Source organism: Lytechinus pictus, chromosome 3 (genome assembly GCF_037042905.1).
Source record: "Lytechinus pictus isolate F3 Inbred chromosome 3, Lp3.0, whole genome shotgun sequence".
NCBI classification, from domain to species: Eukaryota; Metazoa; Echinodermata; class Echinoidea; order Temnopleuroida; family Toxopneustidae; genus Lytechinus; species Lytechinus pictus.
This window is the reverse complement of record NC_087247.1, coordinates 10,357,484-10,374,823: the sequence shown is the minus strand read 5'-3', so window position 1 is coordinate 10,374,823 and position 17,340 is coordinate 10,357,484. Positions and strand designations below refer to the sequence as shown.

At 38.4% G+C, this 17,340-nt stretch overlaps 2 protein-coding genes across 2 annotated transcripts in view; both read right to left on the bottom strand.

Annotated features, from left to right (window-relative positions):
• The window catches only part of LOC129257849 (CWF19-like protein 1), a 37,829-nt gene extending 33,193 nt beyond the window's left edge, over window positions 1-4,636 (bottom strand). Inside the window, exon 1 of the mRNA XM_064096352.1 lies at window positions 4,564-4,636. Within this exon, the coding sequence (XP_063952422.1) occupies window positions 4,564-4,586 (23 nt within the window). The 5' untranslated portion in view covers window positions 4,587-4,636. The remainder of the gene's footprint in view (window positions 1-4,563) is intronic.
• A 4,829-nt stretch (window positions 4,637-9,465) lies between these two features.
• LOC135153725 (macrophage migration inhibitory factor homolog) lies at window positions 9,466-16,014 on the bottom strand. The gene is made up of 3 exons (XM_064097841.1): window positions 15,814-16,014; window positions 14,362-14,537; window positions 9,466-11,939 (listed from the first exon to the last, which is right to left on the bottom strand). Exons 1-3 carry the CDS (start codon window positions 15,919-15,921, stop codon window positions 11,861-11,863), a joined length of 363 nt encoding a protein of 120 aa, XP_063953911.1. The 5' UTR covers window positions 15,922-16,014; the 3' UTR covers window positions 9,466-11,860.
• Window positions 16,015-17,340: the final 1,326 nt, after the last annotated feature.

Genomic DNA, 17,340 nt, shown 5'->3' with positions numbered 1-17,340 from the left:
GTTCTGTTGAAAATGAAATAAAACAATTTGAATTTGAATACTTTCTGCTGTATGATAGAGTTGTGCTCAAAACAAATAGTGAATCCCACCACAAAATGCACTCCTTAATGATCTGAGTGTTGAATGTACATGTACATGTAGACAACGCTACAATGCTCGGTGAGCCCAGTGAAACAAACTTTATTGAATGCAATATTTTATCACCTGACTTCACTATCCAAAAACATGGCAGAACTTGAATATGTTAATTCTCTGGTGGGGTTCACTATTTAACTACTGAGCACCACTGTACATTCCTTATACCTCTGTCAAATATTTGCTCTACGGTGGCCGTACGGCGAGTCGAAAACAGCCGTTTTATTCATTTTCATTCAAACCACCAATATGTAGCTGGTACAAAAAATGTTAAAGCGGCTGTGTTCGACTCGCCGTACGGCCACCTTAGAGCAAATGTGACCGAAATATTAGCACCTAAGAATATGTTCCAGTCGTGCGTTAAGTCTTTACAAACAGCTTAATGATACACCCATCAGGTACGATGAATTATTTACACTTCCTTGACAGCAAACTGTACCCATGATATCAAAAAATATCCCCAAGCTAGAGATATCCAAAATGTCAACATCAGTTTTTTTTTTACACTCCACTTTTACACTAGCAATTGTAGTTACACTTTATATTTTTCATCTAAATATAGGACTATGAACGAGTTTTTCAAATAATTAAAATCTAGTAATCAACACCACCTCGGTAAAATTTAAAAAAAAATTAAATCATCAAAAAATTAATACTTTGAGCCTATGTGGCATAGGGACCTCACACTGTGTGCGAGATGGTTAGTCGTCTGCATGAGAAACCTAAAAGTGAATAAATCTTTAACTCCTCCAAACAGATGGATTTCAGCTGTCAAGTGCCAATCATGCCATTGTATCAGATAGATCTAGACCTGGCAACAGGTCGTATCTTGTATATCAACACTTGAAGATTCAAAGATACTTACAGAGATATAATAATGTTAACACAGCCCCCAATTCTATTTGATCTACTATTACTTTTTTTAGACAAAATTAGAATTAAAATACATATGTGTACACAACACCAACATAGTCTTGTCTTGTCTTTCTATGATTCCGATTTAAGGAAACTGAATAATTTTCTAGATAAATGACCATCAGCAAATTAAGGACACACGTAAAGTTTGGTCACACTGCCATACAATAGAAGGTAAGTTCATGTAACACATACATGCAAGTCCTCGCCAGTGCGGGCCCCTATAGTTGTGGGGAGGGAGTTGGAGTCATTTTCGTCCGATATTTGGGCACTTTACTCTACCATGTGAGTAAAAAAAACTTGACACCTCACAAATTTAAGGAAATATATGTTATGAACACATGGTAATCATATATGGCCTGAAAGATATTCTTTCATATATGTCTTCACGCTTGGATGATCAGGAGATATTCTTTGCAGTGATGTAAATTTTGATTTGCGCCAAAGTAAAGCATGACTGCAATAGAATGAATCCAGATGCCAATGATCTCATAATCATACACAGGTGGCATTAAAATCTGTTTCAAAACAATTTTTCAATAATTTACATTGTAATTATTTAAGAAACACTTTTTAGTATCTATGCTCAAGTTAATTTCATTGAAAAGGGATTTGCAAATAATATGTTTACTAACTCATGTAGGATTATTGGCATCTGGATTCATTCATTGCAGTCATGAAAATTCACATCACTGGAAAGAATACCTGTGTCATTCATCTGGTACTGGCATCACTCTTCATGTACCCATCACACCTAAGGGGATTTGGAGACCGTGCCTTTTCTTCTATTGCTCCACGCCTTTGGAACTCCCTCCCTTCTTCACTTCGTGAAATTGATAGCATAGAACTCTTTAAACAGTCTCTCAAAACTCACTTATTTCGGCAGATGTGTAGTGATTAACCTTTTGGATGAGCCTGCGCCTTTGAATGTTTTTAACAGATAAATGGTGCAATATAAATGCTGTGGATCATCATCATCATCATTCGATGTCAAATCACCAAAAAATCTGCCGTCATCTCTCAGATTTTTGTAAAACTTTGGGAACCAATTGGGACTCATGAAAAACGGCTAGAACTCAAATATTTTCACTAACAGCCGCTTAATTAGTGAAATACAGGCTAAAGAACTTTGGACTACTTAGCACGACGTCGCAAATTCAAATTGCCATAGCTCTAAAAGTATAATGCCTAGAGAGCTGGTTTTGGTGTCATTTTAAAGGTATTTTCATGCCCTTTAAATTTGTCTGGGCAACATTTTCCTACCTCCAACTACAAAAAAGTTATTACAAAACATAAACTTTGAACAATCGCGAATAAAAAATATGTATCCTTCAAATTTCCTCAAATTCATCCCAGAGGTACCTTATGATGTCAAGAAGATTCCACATAAGTTTTGTGATGGGCACCCCAATAGTTTGAGATATGAGCAATAATGTACATGTACGTATGGCATATAGGTTCGAAAATCAGCATCTGTCATGTATTATTAGTGGTGGGCTATAGAATGTTGATGTTTCAGATCACAGAGAGGACCAGCTCAAAAGATGCAGCTTGTGCTCCTGAGCATTTTGACATCGTTTTTTGAAAAATCAGTCGAACATTGAGGGGGTGCCGCCCCATAAACGATTTGGGGCAAAAAGGTTGTTGACCCCAACCCATTTTCATCAAATCTGTATATCTCAGCTTCTGCATAAGTTATTTTAATGATTTTTGTGTCAATTTCTATGTTCATTTGGACAAGGAATTCATTTTTTCAATAAAAAGATGTATAAATGCTGTCTTTGTATTTAAAATTCATCCCTTACTTAAATTGGGATGGGGTCAATTTGACCCCCCCCCCCTCCTTGACGAATTTTGTCACTACGCGACCGCAAGATTTTTTTTTACCTTGCCACTCGGTGACATTTTACTTTCAAGCCTTGCGCATCTTTTGAAACCAAATTTGCGATGCCCGGGTACACGATTTCAAAATTACGCAACAATTTGTAAGTGCATGTCAGACCCAAAATTGCTCAAAAACGTGATTCTGTGTACAAAGTCAATGCAAATTGGGTTAATAACACTATTTGTATTGACTCTGTACACAGAATCACGTTTTTGAGCAACTTTACGTGCCCAATATTTGGCAAAAAACAAGCTTCTGATAGTAAGTGCAAGTAAAAACAGGTATGGATCTAGCTGTTGTTGCCTTTCGTCAGTTGCAAACGAAAGGCTTTGTTGATGGTGCTGTCACAACATTTACTGGGAGAGTGTTCCACATCTTGATGGTTCTGGGGAAGAAGGAGCATTGATGTTGTTGGGTCCGTGATTGTGGCATGAGATATCCTTGAGTGTGAACAGCTCTTGTTGATCTAGTACATTTGGTGATGTATGCATCAGAGTTGAATGGGACAAGCTCGTTGTGGATCTAGTAGAACATCACAAGGCGAGAGATTTCCCGTCGTTGTTGAAGGGATGTCCATCCAAGCTCCTTCAGCATCGATGACACACTTGATGTATTGTGATATCGATTCAGTGTGCATGTAGCTGCTCTGCGTTGGATCATTTCAAGCTTGTAGATGTTCTTGGAGGTTGATGGATCCCAAACAGTAGATCGATGCATATACCACCAAAGGTCTGACAAGTGATTGGTATGCTGTAACTTTCAACTTGGGAGAGTTTACTCGCAGGTTTCTTCGTAGGAAGGCAAGGGTGTTGTTAGCCTTTTGACAAACATTGCTGATAAAAGTGATATGACTGTTCCACCTCAGGTCTGATGTGATAGTGACACCAAGATATTTTGTTGCCTCTACAGGAGTAAGGATAGCACCTTTGAGTTTGTACTGCCACTGGTGTACAATCATGTTTCACTTCCTGGTGACTGTGATGACTTCACACTTATTGGTGTTCAATTCCATCATCCAATTACTTTTGCCAAAGTTTTGTTCAACTGCACCAAATGTCATGTGTTTTTGTGATTACGGCCTCAGTCAAGTACGACTATACTCTATAAAGAGGACTGTACTCAACAGAAGAAGAAGTGTATAAGTTGTTTTGTGAAATGAAGCAAAATTTACATTTCTTAATTTACTGTCCGATTTTTTTTTTTAATGAAATTTTCAGTCTTCAGCTTGTTGGAATTTTCTCTTTGTATTCAAATCAACTTTTTGCTGGGGTGGACTTGTCCTTTAAATTGAGGATTTGTGAGGTGTCAAGTTTTTTCTTGACTCACACAGCCCGGTATATTGATTTTAATGTGCATAGACAGTCATAGACATAGTGCCATAAATCAAGCTCAAGAGGAACGGTTACACCAGACCGACATTTATTTCAACGTCTGGGACTACTACATGACCAAAAATCAAAATTAACCAAAATCATCATCATGTGCTTGATTTAAAACAGAGGTAATATTGCAACAAAACAATATTATAAGAGTACAATTAAAAGGGTGTAAACAATGAAAGATATTACAGTCTCATCATTCTCTCAATTTATTTTGGTCTGAGATATAAAAGCATGTTAAAAACTCACATTTTAAGAGGGGATTGTGCCATGTTTGTTCCTCAGTTCAGCGTAATCGACCAATAATAGTGTCGCCGAAATGTCCAATCGCAAAGAAAAAAACCAAAACAATCAACATGTCCGATATGCTCTCTCTAGAAAATATTGTATCTTATCTTTAATAATTCCTGAAGAGTGGAAAGGAAAAAATAAAACAAAGTTTGTTTTGAAATGAAATCTTAAAAGGCAGATCAATGATAATTCATACAAATTTTGAAAACAAAATGATAAATTACCTCCTCTAATAATACAAATTTGAAAGACGCCTTTTTTACCGGGCCATTTTACAGCAATTAAGTTAAGAAAGACTAGTTTTTTTTATGATATGGACCGTTATGATTCTATCCGATACTAATTAATGGGATCTTACGAGTGCACTACTAGTATAACTTTCTGTTTTAACCGCAGAATGAGCTCAAAGTAATATAAAACTTCGTCCGACCTTTTACTTGCTATTTTTTTTCTGATTGAGCAATTTAATTTTTTTTTTATTCAAGCTTTAGAGTGGTGTTGGAATTTTGTGGAACTATAGATTGGAGGATATTACACTTTTAACTTAAAACCCCCTGTACTTTCAATAATTACCCTTCGCATCAACAATATAACTCTATTCCATATATCCAGAATAGAGTAAAACAAAAACTCGCTCGGCATGAGATGATTGCATCAAGAACAGTTCTAAGATAATAGGCCTATTGTGTGCTATAAATTAAGAAAGTATAGGGCCTACTCCGGGGGCCTAGGCCTACTGCTTCACTATAAATGAGAAAGAAAAAAATTATGCAACTAAATAATAAGGTCAAGTCCACCCCAGTATCAAGTGAATTGCACTCATAGAGGAAGGCAAGCATAGTGGAAAACTCCATTATAAATTCGGACGTAAAATAAGATGTTATGATTTTAAAGCCCCCCCCCCCCCCCCCTCTACGCAGTAGGGCTATTTATTGAGTAAAATAGTGGTGCAGCGGAACTGTCTACATAGATAGTTACAAAGCCTTTGAGTGCAGTGGCTTGTGACAAAATTGTTTAATTGCAGACTATTAAAGTTTGCCAGTTTCCCCAAGCATGCAGTTTGAGCCCGTGTGAGGAGTGTGGAACTGATGGAATCGATGACGTCACCAACTTTAATGCTCTTCATTTCTGTAATGTATTTCATAGAATATTTCATTGTCTCCTTGTAATGAAAAATTTGTTATTTTGTGTATCTGTAATTCTTTTTTATTATCATTAGTCCCGTACTCCTTTCTAAAAGAAAGGAGTAACAGGGAGCGTTTCATCAATATTTTCATCCGACAAGTTGTCAGATCTGACATCTTTCCATGATTTTGATTGGCTGAGAGGCACTGTTCCTATGGTAACTGTCGGATAAAATTGAACTTGTCGGATAAAACGTCCGACAAGCCCTTTTATGAAACGCCCCCCCCTAGACTTATTTTCATTGTATTGTTACTTCCCTATATTCTATATTGAATAATCTAGGTGATACTTTAAAAAAAAGAAAATGGTTTGATACCTCGATCTGTGAAATTGTCGTTGCTGTTACAGAACTTTTAGATGTATGACATATACATTCTATATTTCGTATAATAAATTTAAAAAGAAATATTGAGTTCATGTGTGACATCGCCTCTATTTTGCATATTGGTAAGGTATAAGCATGCGAATTTTTTGTGAAATTTTAAAATGTCATAACATTTTTATTTTACATCCGATTTAGATGAAACTTTTAAGTGACACTGTATGTTTGTTTGATTTCCCTTTACTTATTTAAATACTCTCGGTTTTGGGGCAGATTAAGGAATAGACTGTTGCATGTAGGAATTTGGGGAGGACATTTGGGAGAAAATAGAATTGGCTCCCCATTTGGGGTTAATAGTTAAAAAAATTATATGAAGCCTTAAGGGTTTTCAGTTTTTAAATAATCGCATTTCAAAAGGTAAAACATTGTCTACATAAATAAAGATGCGGGGGCTCGAAATGGGGGGGGGGGGTAGGCGAAACTGTAGGCAGTACTTTTAGCCAGTGGCGTACCTAGGATTTTCCAAAGGGGGGCAAATTCGTCCGCCAAAAAATTGACAAGCAAAAAAAAAGGGGAAAAAAGGTCTTCAAGTTCAAAGGAGGGGGCCACTTATGGCTCGTCAGGGATCGGTTTTGACTCTCGTCAGGGGGGGCAGGGACACGTCCTTTGCATGAGTTGTGACTCGTCAGGGGGGCAGTCTGCCCCCCCCCTGCCTCTCCCCCCCCCCCCTGTACGCTAGTGCTTTTAGCCCTATAATGCCAAATATAGTCAAGTTTTAGAATTAAACACTTCCATCAGTCTTTTTCTCTCTCTCTCTCTCTTTCTCTTGCAGGTTTCTCTAACAGAGCCAAATCAAGCTTGCCATCCATATAGTATACGCATATTCCTTTTGTGAAGCAAAGAAGGCATTTTGCTATGGTAGGCCTACACCCTAATTGTAACAATGCCCTGGAGTAAACTTGAACTTGTTATTTAGAACTCCTTTGTGAAATCTAGTGCCACCATTACCTGGAAAAAAAAGTATTATCACCGTCATTACAAAAATAATGAAAGGCGCATATTGCACCATGCTCGCCCTTTAAAGTTAGACCCAAGCATATACTTCGCTCTCGTATCCTAATGATGTGTCAGGTTTTCATGTACGGTATAAGAGTAAAAATGTTGGAAAAGATGGCCTTCATTCAGGTCCATAACTTAATTGGCTTTTACGGGTATAGGGGGGGGGGGTCAGATTTTGAACAAAATCTGAATTTTACTATTTTAAGAGGCTCAATCTAAGTATCTTTTGGTATCATCGGACGATCTTGTTCAAAGATGTAATATTCATTCGGAGGGGACCTTAATAGGCAAGCTCACCCTGACAATAATTAGTTTTAATAAATGCAGAAAATCAGTGAGAAAACTATTGAAGGTTTAATGAAAATCGGTTAAAAAATAACGCGGTTTTTAATAACTAAAATTTTGACACAGATGAGCAGCTCCTCCATTATTTCATGTGATATAGATTATGCAAATTCCATTTTCTCACAAAATTGAAAGTGATTTTATTTGTGCGATGGATCATCAGACACCCCACTTCATGCCTCCTTCCCAAGAAAGCATTTTTATTCATCATATTCCATTGAAAATTCGAATTTATGAAATTATGTATTTATGGAGCAGCTGCTCGCATTCGACGTCACAATTTTTTTTTTAATTCCACAATCTGCTCTCTTTTTATCAAACCTTCAACATCAGTTTTCTCTAATTTCTCTGCTTAATATTAAAACAAACTTACTGTCAGGGACAGGAGAACTTCCACTTTATGCATTCAGTCCTCTGGTTGATTGCTTGCTTATATATTCAGTTCTTAGCAAGAAAAAAAGTAATTGCCATTATTAATCTAATAATCAAGAAAACAATGTCAGTGCCAGTGGTAACATTTTGATTGCCATAAACTCCTTGGTTGACACTCATTTCTATCCATTCATGGCCCTGGGAAGCGAGGGTGCTGGTGGTTTTGAACCCCCCCCCCCCCCCATCAAGATTTTGCCAGGGGGTGCTGCGTGTATTATTTTCCATAGGCAGCACCCCCTGGAATTCTGGTAGGTATGTAAAATTTGAGAAATCTATGTAAAAAGACAAACATTTTGTGTTGAAACCTTTTTTTTCCTTTTGATTGTCAAATTTCTTGATACCAAAACGACTTCAATTTGTACTGAAAACCTTTCCCCTTTGTTTTTGTGCTTTTCAAATGAGCTTCAGCACCCCCACCTCCAAACATCGTTCCAAGGACTGGCGGATCCAGGGGAGAGGGGCACAGCCGGCCCGTGCACCCCCCCTTTCGGAGTATCAAAATTAAAATTTGTAATGTAAAAATGCCGTTGAAACAGAAGTGTAACCCCCCCCCCCCCATTTAAAGTGAAGACCTTTTTTTCTTTCTTTTTTTTGCTTGTTAAATTTTTTTCTGGGACGAAATCTCCTTAATATTTGGTTGAAAACCTTTTTTTTTTGGCTTGTCAAATTTTTCCTCGGAAAATGTGCCCCCCTTCAGAAAATCCTGGATCCGCCCCTGGTTCCCAGGGCCCTGTATTCAATTCTTATACATTATACACTTAAAGGGGAAGTTAACCCTGACGAAAACTTTGTTGTAAAAATAGCAGAAAAATATATATTGGTGGTGGTTTGAGGAAAATCCATTAAAGATTGAGAAAGTCATTATAATTTCAATTATTTTTTAAATGCGACGTCAGCAGCTGCCCCGTTATGTTAATATGTAATATAAAATGCATAAATTTCATTTTTTTTTATGGTTCGTGAAGACTTATTTTTCTTTTCATTTTAGGCGCGGATGTGAAATCATTCTTGTATTGATAGACTTAAATATAAATCATTTTGAATTTTCTGAGAAAATTACATTTCATTGATATTTTTACCAATTGATAGCCCCCCCCCCTATCTAGGAAAGCTGCTTACATATGACGTCACAAATCAAATGATTAAAATTCTAATAACTTTTTTATTCTTTGATGGATTTTCCTGAACATTCGCCAATATTTTTCATTATCTTGTCTGCTATTTTTACAAAAACTTGTCAGGGTGAACTATTTCACTTTTAGGCTGTTTATGGGAAAAGGTCTTAATTCTTTCTATGAATACAAGCCCAAAATTTTTCGATTAATACTGGAAAGAAGGGGATAGTTAGGTGATTTAGAGATATCCTATAACAACTGTGGGCTGACTTGAAAAAAGTTGGTTCATCCATTCATTCATATACACATTAATTTTTCTTCCGTTTCACAAATTTCCTAATTTTACTTAAACATATTTATTTAAACAAAAGACATACAGAATACAGCTTGAATATTTACTGATTACAGAAGAAGGTGTAGACTATAAAAAACAATGGCTTGTGACGACCAATTACGGACAATGCCTGTAACAAAATAATATACATAGTCCACATACATTGTTCATATGTCGCTATTAATGCTGATTTTTATTTTTTTGTAATGTTAACGATATGCAAATTTATGCAATAACGTTTTTTTTACAAGAGGTGTCGGAGGTTATTCATATTAAGTCATTAAAATTCGAGACATATTTTTATACAGATGCTGGCCAAATATCCTTATCTCTATATTTTGCAATATAATTCTTGGCTATAATAACATATTCAAATTTATGCAATAGAACATTAAATCTAACCATTGTGCATTTCAACCACAGATTAATGTGCATCATGGGGAGGGGGAGGGGGTCTTTAAATTGGTCATTGTGTGTCATTATCATTTTCCATAATAGTTTTTTATGTTAAATTCATTCGATCACTACACAATATTGCTTATTAAAGAAAACACGAAGGAAAGTAAACGATAAGTGGGTATACAACTTTCGCAGCTCCTATTTTTGTCAGGGAGATATGTCAGACAATTACTGTCCGTCTTCATAACCTCATGATTTTTCACCCCGTCCCCCTCCTCACACACCGACACCCACACAGTGGCGTAACAGGCGGGGGGCAAGCTGCCCCCCTGGCGGATTTCACCGGGAAAATAAAGAAAAACGGGGAAAGGAAAAAAAGGAGGGAGAAAGAATGGGAAAGGGGAAGGAAAGGGAAAAAGGAAGGGAGGAAAAGGAAGGGAAAGGGAAAAGTGAAAAGAAAACGAAGAAAAAAAAAATTTAATAGAAAGGAAGGAAAGCGGGAAAATGTACGAAAGAATTAGAACATTTGAAAAAGAACAAATCATCCCGAAATAGGCATATGTAATGCAATAGCACGGTGGGAAATACTAGTAAATTAAAAGATGACAAAATGGCATACAATAGCGGGAAACAAAGGTAGAATGTAATTAATCAAAAGCTAAATTGGAAAACAAAGAAAAGGGACAAGAAAACAAAGAAAAGGGACAAGAAAACAATAATAATAACACGACCGGGCTGCCGATGATTGAAATTAAAGAGCGGGAAGAAAGATGGACTGCATACAACATTGTGTTATAAGCTTGCTAAATTTTATGCAAATAACCTTCCGGGGCTTTGCCCCAGACCCCACGCAGTAGGGGCTTTTCATTATAACCTTCAAAAGGCTCTATAACGCCCCCGTTCAATCACGTTCAATCACTGGCATACAGGCGCGGGGGGTCTTGGTTCCACACCCAAGAGGAAATAAAAGAAATTATAGGAGACAACATATAATGAAATGAATGGAAACAATGAAATGTGTTATTTACTGAATATAATAGAAAAAATCAATCATATAATTATAATTTAATTTCAATAGGCAAATTTTTTTCCAGCTCGCTTTGCACGCTGGTGACTTTTTACAAATTTTTCCCACATTGCTATGTTTTTGGCCCCTCAAAATATTTGGTTCATTACGCAACTGGGTTGAATAAATGTGTTGTGTAAAAGCTATATTCTGTATATGCCCGCGATTTGATTAAAATAGCGGCAATCTGCGAGGTTTAAATGGCTTTGATATCAAGAAGTTCCGGGGACTCCGCCCCGGACCCCAACCGCACAGCACTGCATATGGAAGGGTTGGGCCATGGTCCCAAAAGTTCTACAAACAAGAACAATAAAAGAGGAAAGAAAAGCAAAGGAAAAGTGTAGGATATGATTTTATTTACTGAATATAATGTCAAAAATAGCTCAAAGTTAGATTCTCATGAAAAGGTGATTTTTTTCTCGCTCACTTCGCTCGCTCGGGACTTATATAAAGCAGCTTTTTAGCACATGTGCTATACTGCGCCCCTTGTTTTTTTTTTACTCTTCACGCTACTGCCGCAGAGAATCCTGTTCATAGTGGCGTACAGACCACACAAAAAAAAATAATCTAAAGAGAGAAGAGTGAAATATATTATTCTCTGGATATCATGTCAAAATCTATCACAAAATTGGATTTTTGTATTAAAAAGGTCAAAAATTTTGCTCGCTCGCTTCGCTCGCTCGTAACTTTTTTTTAAAGATAAATTCTGCCCGATACGCAATATTTGGCCTTCTCAAAATAGTCGCCTCATTACACCATTACGCCTGTTCATACCATGATATGACCAGGAAATTTTATACTCTTCCCCCCTGGCCACCGACCCCTGTTACGCCGCTGTACCCACACACACAGTAGGGCGTTTTAAAAGTAGTGCAGCGTAATTATCTATATACATAAATTGTATTTTACATAAGTCTTTAAGTACAATAACTGCATGGTCACAAAAACACGAACAATTGCAAAAAATGGATATAAAGTTTTCGCGGCTCCTCTTTTTTTCAGGACGATATGTCAGACAACAGTCCGTCTTCATAGCCAATATCGTCACCAGTCGGTTGCTTGAAGAGTATGAAGATCCTGGAACAAAGAAAGGAATATCAATGGGTAAATTAGGCGATTTAATCCTGAATTGTGTATCTAAAAGGACCAGAGGATACTTTGATGGGGGGGGGGGGTAGGGAGGGACAAGACAACCTAAACTAAGTTGACCTCAGATTTTTCTCCAATGAATCGTGGGATATCAAAGAGCTACGCGGCCCTTACTATAGGAGGCTAAGTTTTCCAGCTGGATTTGCAGTGCGTGCCAACAAACTGGATTTTAATAGTCAACTTTGTCAATTTGTGGGTGCTGCATGATTTAACAAAAATGGGTGCTGTTTTTTCTGAGCACGTCTTCAAAATGGCGACTGAAGAGGTGCTCAGAGAAAATGGTACACTGATTTTCAAAATTTAGGGTGCCATTAGCACATCTTCAAAATGGCGGCCGCAGACGTGCTCAGAACAAAAATGGGACCCTAGATTTTTCAAATCAGCACCCCTAAATTGACAAAATTCGTTAATAAAATTCTTTTTGGCATGCAAATCCGGCTGGAACCAGATATCTGACATTGGGGTCTGTACTATAATACCCCTTTCCCTCTTCTTCCTCTTTTTTCATTATTAATTTTTGTTTTCAACTTGAAAAGGAAAGGTCTCTGGGACTTCGCTGCAACTCAGAAAAGTCTCCGAGGCGTCACAGTGAATACTTAGAGACATTGTTGCTTGCAGCAACATTCCCGTCACGACTGTCGGGCAAAGTGCTTGTGACCATGCACCTGATATGTATATACATGTAGCTCCTTAATATGTTTAATAGACCGAAGAAACTATAGGTATACATAGTTTTCGCATTTACTACGGGGAAACTCTCTACAACGCATCGATTCCTTTGAAAATGCAATTTAAATCACTATGGAGTGCTGAGTGGCTTTTGTCGACAGTTTGTACGTGAACTGGGACAGTAGATCATCCGAAGATTTGCACCGGACGAACAGTCCTTGTCCAGAGTCAAGAGATTCCGATGCTTTCCCGGTCCACCAACTTTCGACAAAATAGCCTCTCTGCTCTTCATGTTGATGTTAATTGCATTTTCAAAGGAATTAGTACGTTGTAGAGAGTTTTCCCTAGTAAACGCGAAAAGTCCGGCGACTGTTATATTGAAAACGACTGTACGATGTCTTTGAAATAGAGACGCCTCCTTTGGTGAGATACATCAGTTCTCCGGCGAAACAGACTAAGACCGACCAAAGCTAATACGTAATTTCCAATCAAATACCTTATGTCGGTTTGGAGTCGGTTTTCGCACCATTCTATGAAAAGGTGAATTCATCCCACCGCTGCTACAACACCATTCAATGTAGAGACTCAGACAAGGGCCCCGTTGCATAAAAAGTTACCATTATGGTAATGCGGTAAATTGCATGGAATCTTTTATTCTGAATGGCTGAGCATCGATCGTTACCCGGGTCGTTACCATTGGATAGCAAAGTTACCATTAATAGTAACTGCAACGGGGACAAGCCCCCCCCCCCCCTCCACTCTGGGGTCGGAAGGACCGCATGCGTGTTCCCAAAATGTCCGGTAAAGGGGTACTTTTTCGCGGGACTAGTCCGACCCGCGAATTATAAAAAAGGGGGTGTATTTGACTTTTCACCCGGAGATTTCTTTAAAAAGGAACCTCTATTGTAATGACAGATTACCTGAGGTGAAGGGGGGGGTTTGTCTGTCCTGAGATAGGGGTTGGAATGAGAGCTCACCTGAGATAGGGGGATGTACATTGAGCAGTGTTCCGGATCTAGGGAGTCTCCACAAGGCAGGAAAAGCCCACGAAAGGGGGGTTCAGAAATTTTGGCAGACATGAGATAGGGGGGTGCTTTCAAAGGGAGGGAACGAGCATAGGCGTACCCTAAATAATATTGAGTGGGGGTGGGGACAAGGTGAAATTTAAACTCTTATTTAATAAAACCGCCGTCTCTTATTTGATAAAACCGCCGTAGGTAGATTAGGCTACCGATTACGGGCAAGAACAGCGCTCGCAAAAATAGGGAATTTTCGCACCGAGAGGCAGAACAGATTCAAGAACACAGAAAAAAATGTATCGAAAATGCCAGTCAGATGACAAATAACCATCAGGGAGGTCTTTGTCGAAAATTGGTGAACCGGAAAAGCAGATAGGTTCGTCATAAGTTTCGGAGCTGAATAAGGCGGACAAAAAGTTGCAATTAGGTCGTTTGTCCAGATTCAAAGACTAAACTGTAGTTTTTGTATCACCAATTTTCGACAGACTCCTTGGCTGCCCTTGGCCATCATAAAGGGCATGCTTTTTGACAATATAGGCCCGACGTTCTGTCGAGCTTTGCGAAAGCTACCATATATAGTAAATTTCTACAAAGACAATGCGATACAATGTGGTACTATAACATAAATGACATGTTGTGGTGTCGTTGACAGTATCCATTACCTGGAAGACTCAATGCTGAGACTTTGCTTGGCATAGTCTAGTACCGCCCTGGAGATCTTCCGTTTCCCGTCGATTGTCCCAAATCCTGTAGAATTGTACAGTTCAATATAGGCACTAGGGTCGTGGGTTCCATCGCGTGTCATTAGTTGATTTGCATTAACGTGAACCGATATGATCTTCGGAAATGAAAGAAATATACCCCCACCATACTGTCATCAACTTATCGTGATCGGGAATTGTGAAAATGTATTAAAATCCGACCGGGTAGGATAAATCATATGGAGGGATTTATTCGAGACAACGCCACTCTAAGTTGAAGCCTAAGTTCATAGAGAAAACCATGTTGTATGAAATTTATAATTGTTTTAGATTGTTTTACTGTGGGGTATAACCACATGCAAGTGGGGACACACGTACATACTCCCGTGTACAACATACTATGGGGACTTTTGTGTGCAACTGTGCATGTACAATGACTGGTAACCTGGGGCATTAGGGATGCATACAAGGTTTGGAGCCACTTTCTAAAGAATTTATGGACCACGTAGAGCCATTCGTCCCCGGTTAGATTAGTGTTACAACATAACAAGTTCATGCGCACACACAATTAAGACCCACATACATTTAACTACTGGGCATAATATTGTGGTTCGGTGTAAAAATGGCAGAGGTAAAAATGGCAGAGGTAAAAAAGGCTGAGGTAAACATGGCAGAGGTAACAAAGGCAGAGGTAAAAATGGCAGGGGTAATATTGGCAGAGGTAAAAATGACAGGGGTAATGGCAGAGGTAAAAATGGCAGGGGTAATGGCAGAGGTAAAAATGACAGGGGTAATGGCAGAGGTAAAAATGACAGAGGTAAAAATGATAGGGGTAATGACAGGGGTAATGGCAGAGGTAAAAATGACAGGGGTAATATTGGCAGAGGTAAAAATGACAGGGGTAACATTGGCAGAGGTAAAAATGACAGGGGTAATGGCAGAGCTAGGTAAAAATGACAGGGGTAATGGCAGAGGTAAAAATGACAGGGGTAATGGCAGAGGTAAAATGACAGAGGTAATGGCAGAGGTAAAAATGACAGGGGTAAAAACGGCAGAGGTAAAATGGCAGAGGTAATAACTGGCCATATATACCTAAAGCTGTCATTTTTACCTTTCCCATTATAACCCCTGTCATTTTTACCTCTGCCATTATTACCTCTGCCAATTTACCTCTGCCATTACCTCTGCCATGTTTACCTCTGCTTTTTTTAAAGTTTCATCAAAATCGGTAAACAAATAAGCAAGTTATGGACATTTAAAAAGTCTTGCTGTACATTCATTCAAACTAAGAAATCGTGATCAAACCAACATTGGTTCATAAATTATAGAGGGTCATTTAATTCTACGTCTATAATCGATGACAACGATGTCATGGTTAATGAAATTAGAAAGAGGGGGGGGAAACGCATTTACCTTCTCTGGCACGTTGATTTCAACCGAAAGAAGCTTCGTTAAATCTTCACAAAATTTGGGCGGGATAGACGTGAGTGGAAGGTTGGTAACGATTATTGCTAATGGCATGATTGTTTTGATTGGTAGCAGGATTCATCTGAAGTTTTACTTGCCTCAGACGTCTACAAAGTGCGTTTCTGTTACTGTCATCTTGAAGGACTCAGATAAATGTACAGCCCTCTACAGCGTTTGCCAAACACAATGACCTTTGTATTACAGTATGAGAGAATCATTATCTTCTATGTACAAAGTACAGTGTGTCACGGAACCACCCCCCCCCCCCCTCCGATTTCATATTTTGATCCGATTCAAAATCTTACTTGTGATGCAATAATAAGTCTTATTATTGCATCACAAGTGATACTTTTGTAAAGAATCGAAATATACTCCGGAAACTATAATGCAAAATAGTTTATGGCATTGAACGTACAAGGGTATTTATGCATCTTAATTTTAGCTTTGGTCTTGATACAATTAATTTTTCGTTTTCGTTCGTGTTTATCATTCCACTCCCTTCTCCTTTGTTTACTCTTTAATCTCTCTCCTACTCTCTCTATCTTTCATTTTCCTCTGACATTCTGTATTCATTTTCTTCCTGCTATCGCTCCCATATTTCTCTTCGACATGTGGACCTTCCCTGCTATCTTACAAGTAGATTTTCAATTTTGAAAATATTGATACAGGTCAACCATTAAAGCGCTTTATACTGTAATTGTGTTTTTATAATCATTGGCTTTATAATCATATTCTAATTAACTAATTTGTAAACCCTAATGCAGCCTTTTGCTGTTGATCAGTATTCATACTTGCATGTATATCCCAATAATCATTAGGCCGATGTCTGCTATTAATTTGTTAATTTTATCATTTATATACATGTTCCGCAAAAAGGCACATATCGAAGTAGATCGTCCAAGAACCTCTCCATCAGGATCTATGACCTAATGTCACCAAAGGAGGTGTCTCTGCGACGTCTCAGAGACTACAGTAGGGAGTTTTCGCAATAACGACGCGGCCGCTCTCTACAACGCACCGATTCCTTTGAAAATCACAATGGACAGGCTGAGAGGCTTTTGTCGAAAGTTGTTGGATCGGGACAGAGAGGCTTTTGTCGAAAGTTGTTGGATCGGGACAGAGAGGCTTTTGTCGAAAGTTGTTGGATCGGGACAGAGAGGCTTTTGTCAAAAGTTGGTGGACCGGGACAGTAGATCATCAGAAAATTTACACCGGACGAACTTGAAAATATACGTCGTTGTCCAGAGTCACGAGACGACGCTGCTGTCCCAGTCCACCAACTTTCGACAAAAGCCTCTCAGCTCTTCATTGTGATTTGACTTGCATTTTTCAAAGGGATTGGTGGGTTTGAGAGAGCCGCGGCCGCGTAGTGTGATTGCGAAAACTCTCTATTCGCGGAATCCAACCAAGGCAGATCGACGTCTCTGTGACAAGCACATTCCAGACAGTCGCAAGGATATAGCTGTAAAGTTT

Excerpts from the sequence above, each read along its gene's own strand:
- LOC135153725 (XM_064097841.1), bottom strand. The coding sequence starts at position 15,921 with ATGCCATTAGCAATAATCGTTACCAACCTTCCACTCACGTCTATCCCG. Across the intron at positions 14,538-15,813 it reads AAATCAACGTGCCAGAGAAG|ATCATATCGGTTCACGTTAA; the intron begins GTAAATGCGTTT and ends TCATTTCCGAAG. Across the intron at positions 11,940-14,361 it reads CTCAGCATTGAGTCTTCCAG|GATCTTCATACTCTTCAAGC; the intron begins GTAATGGATACT and ends TCTTTGTTCCAG.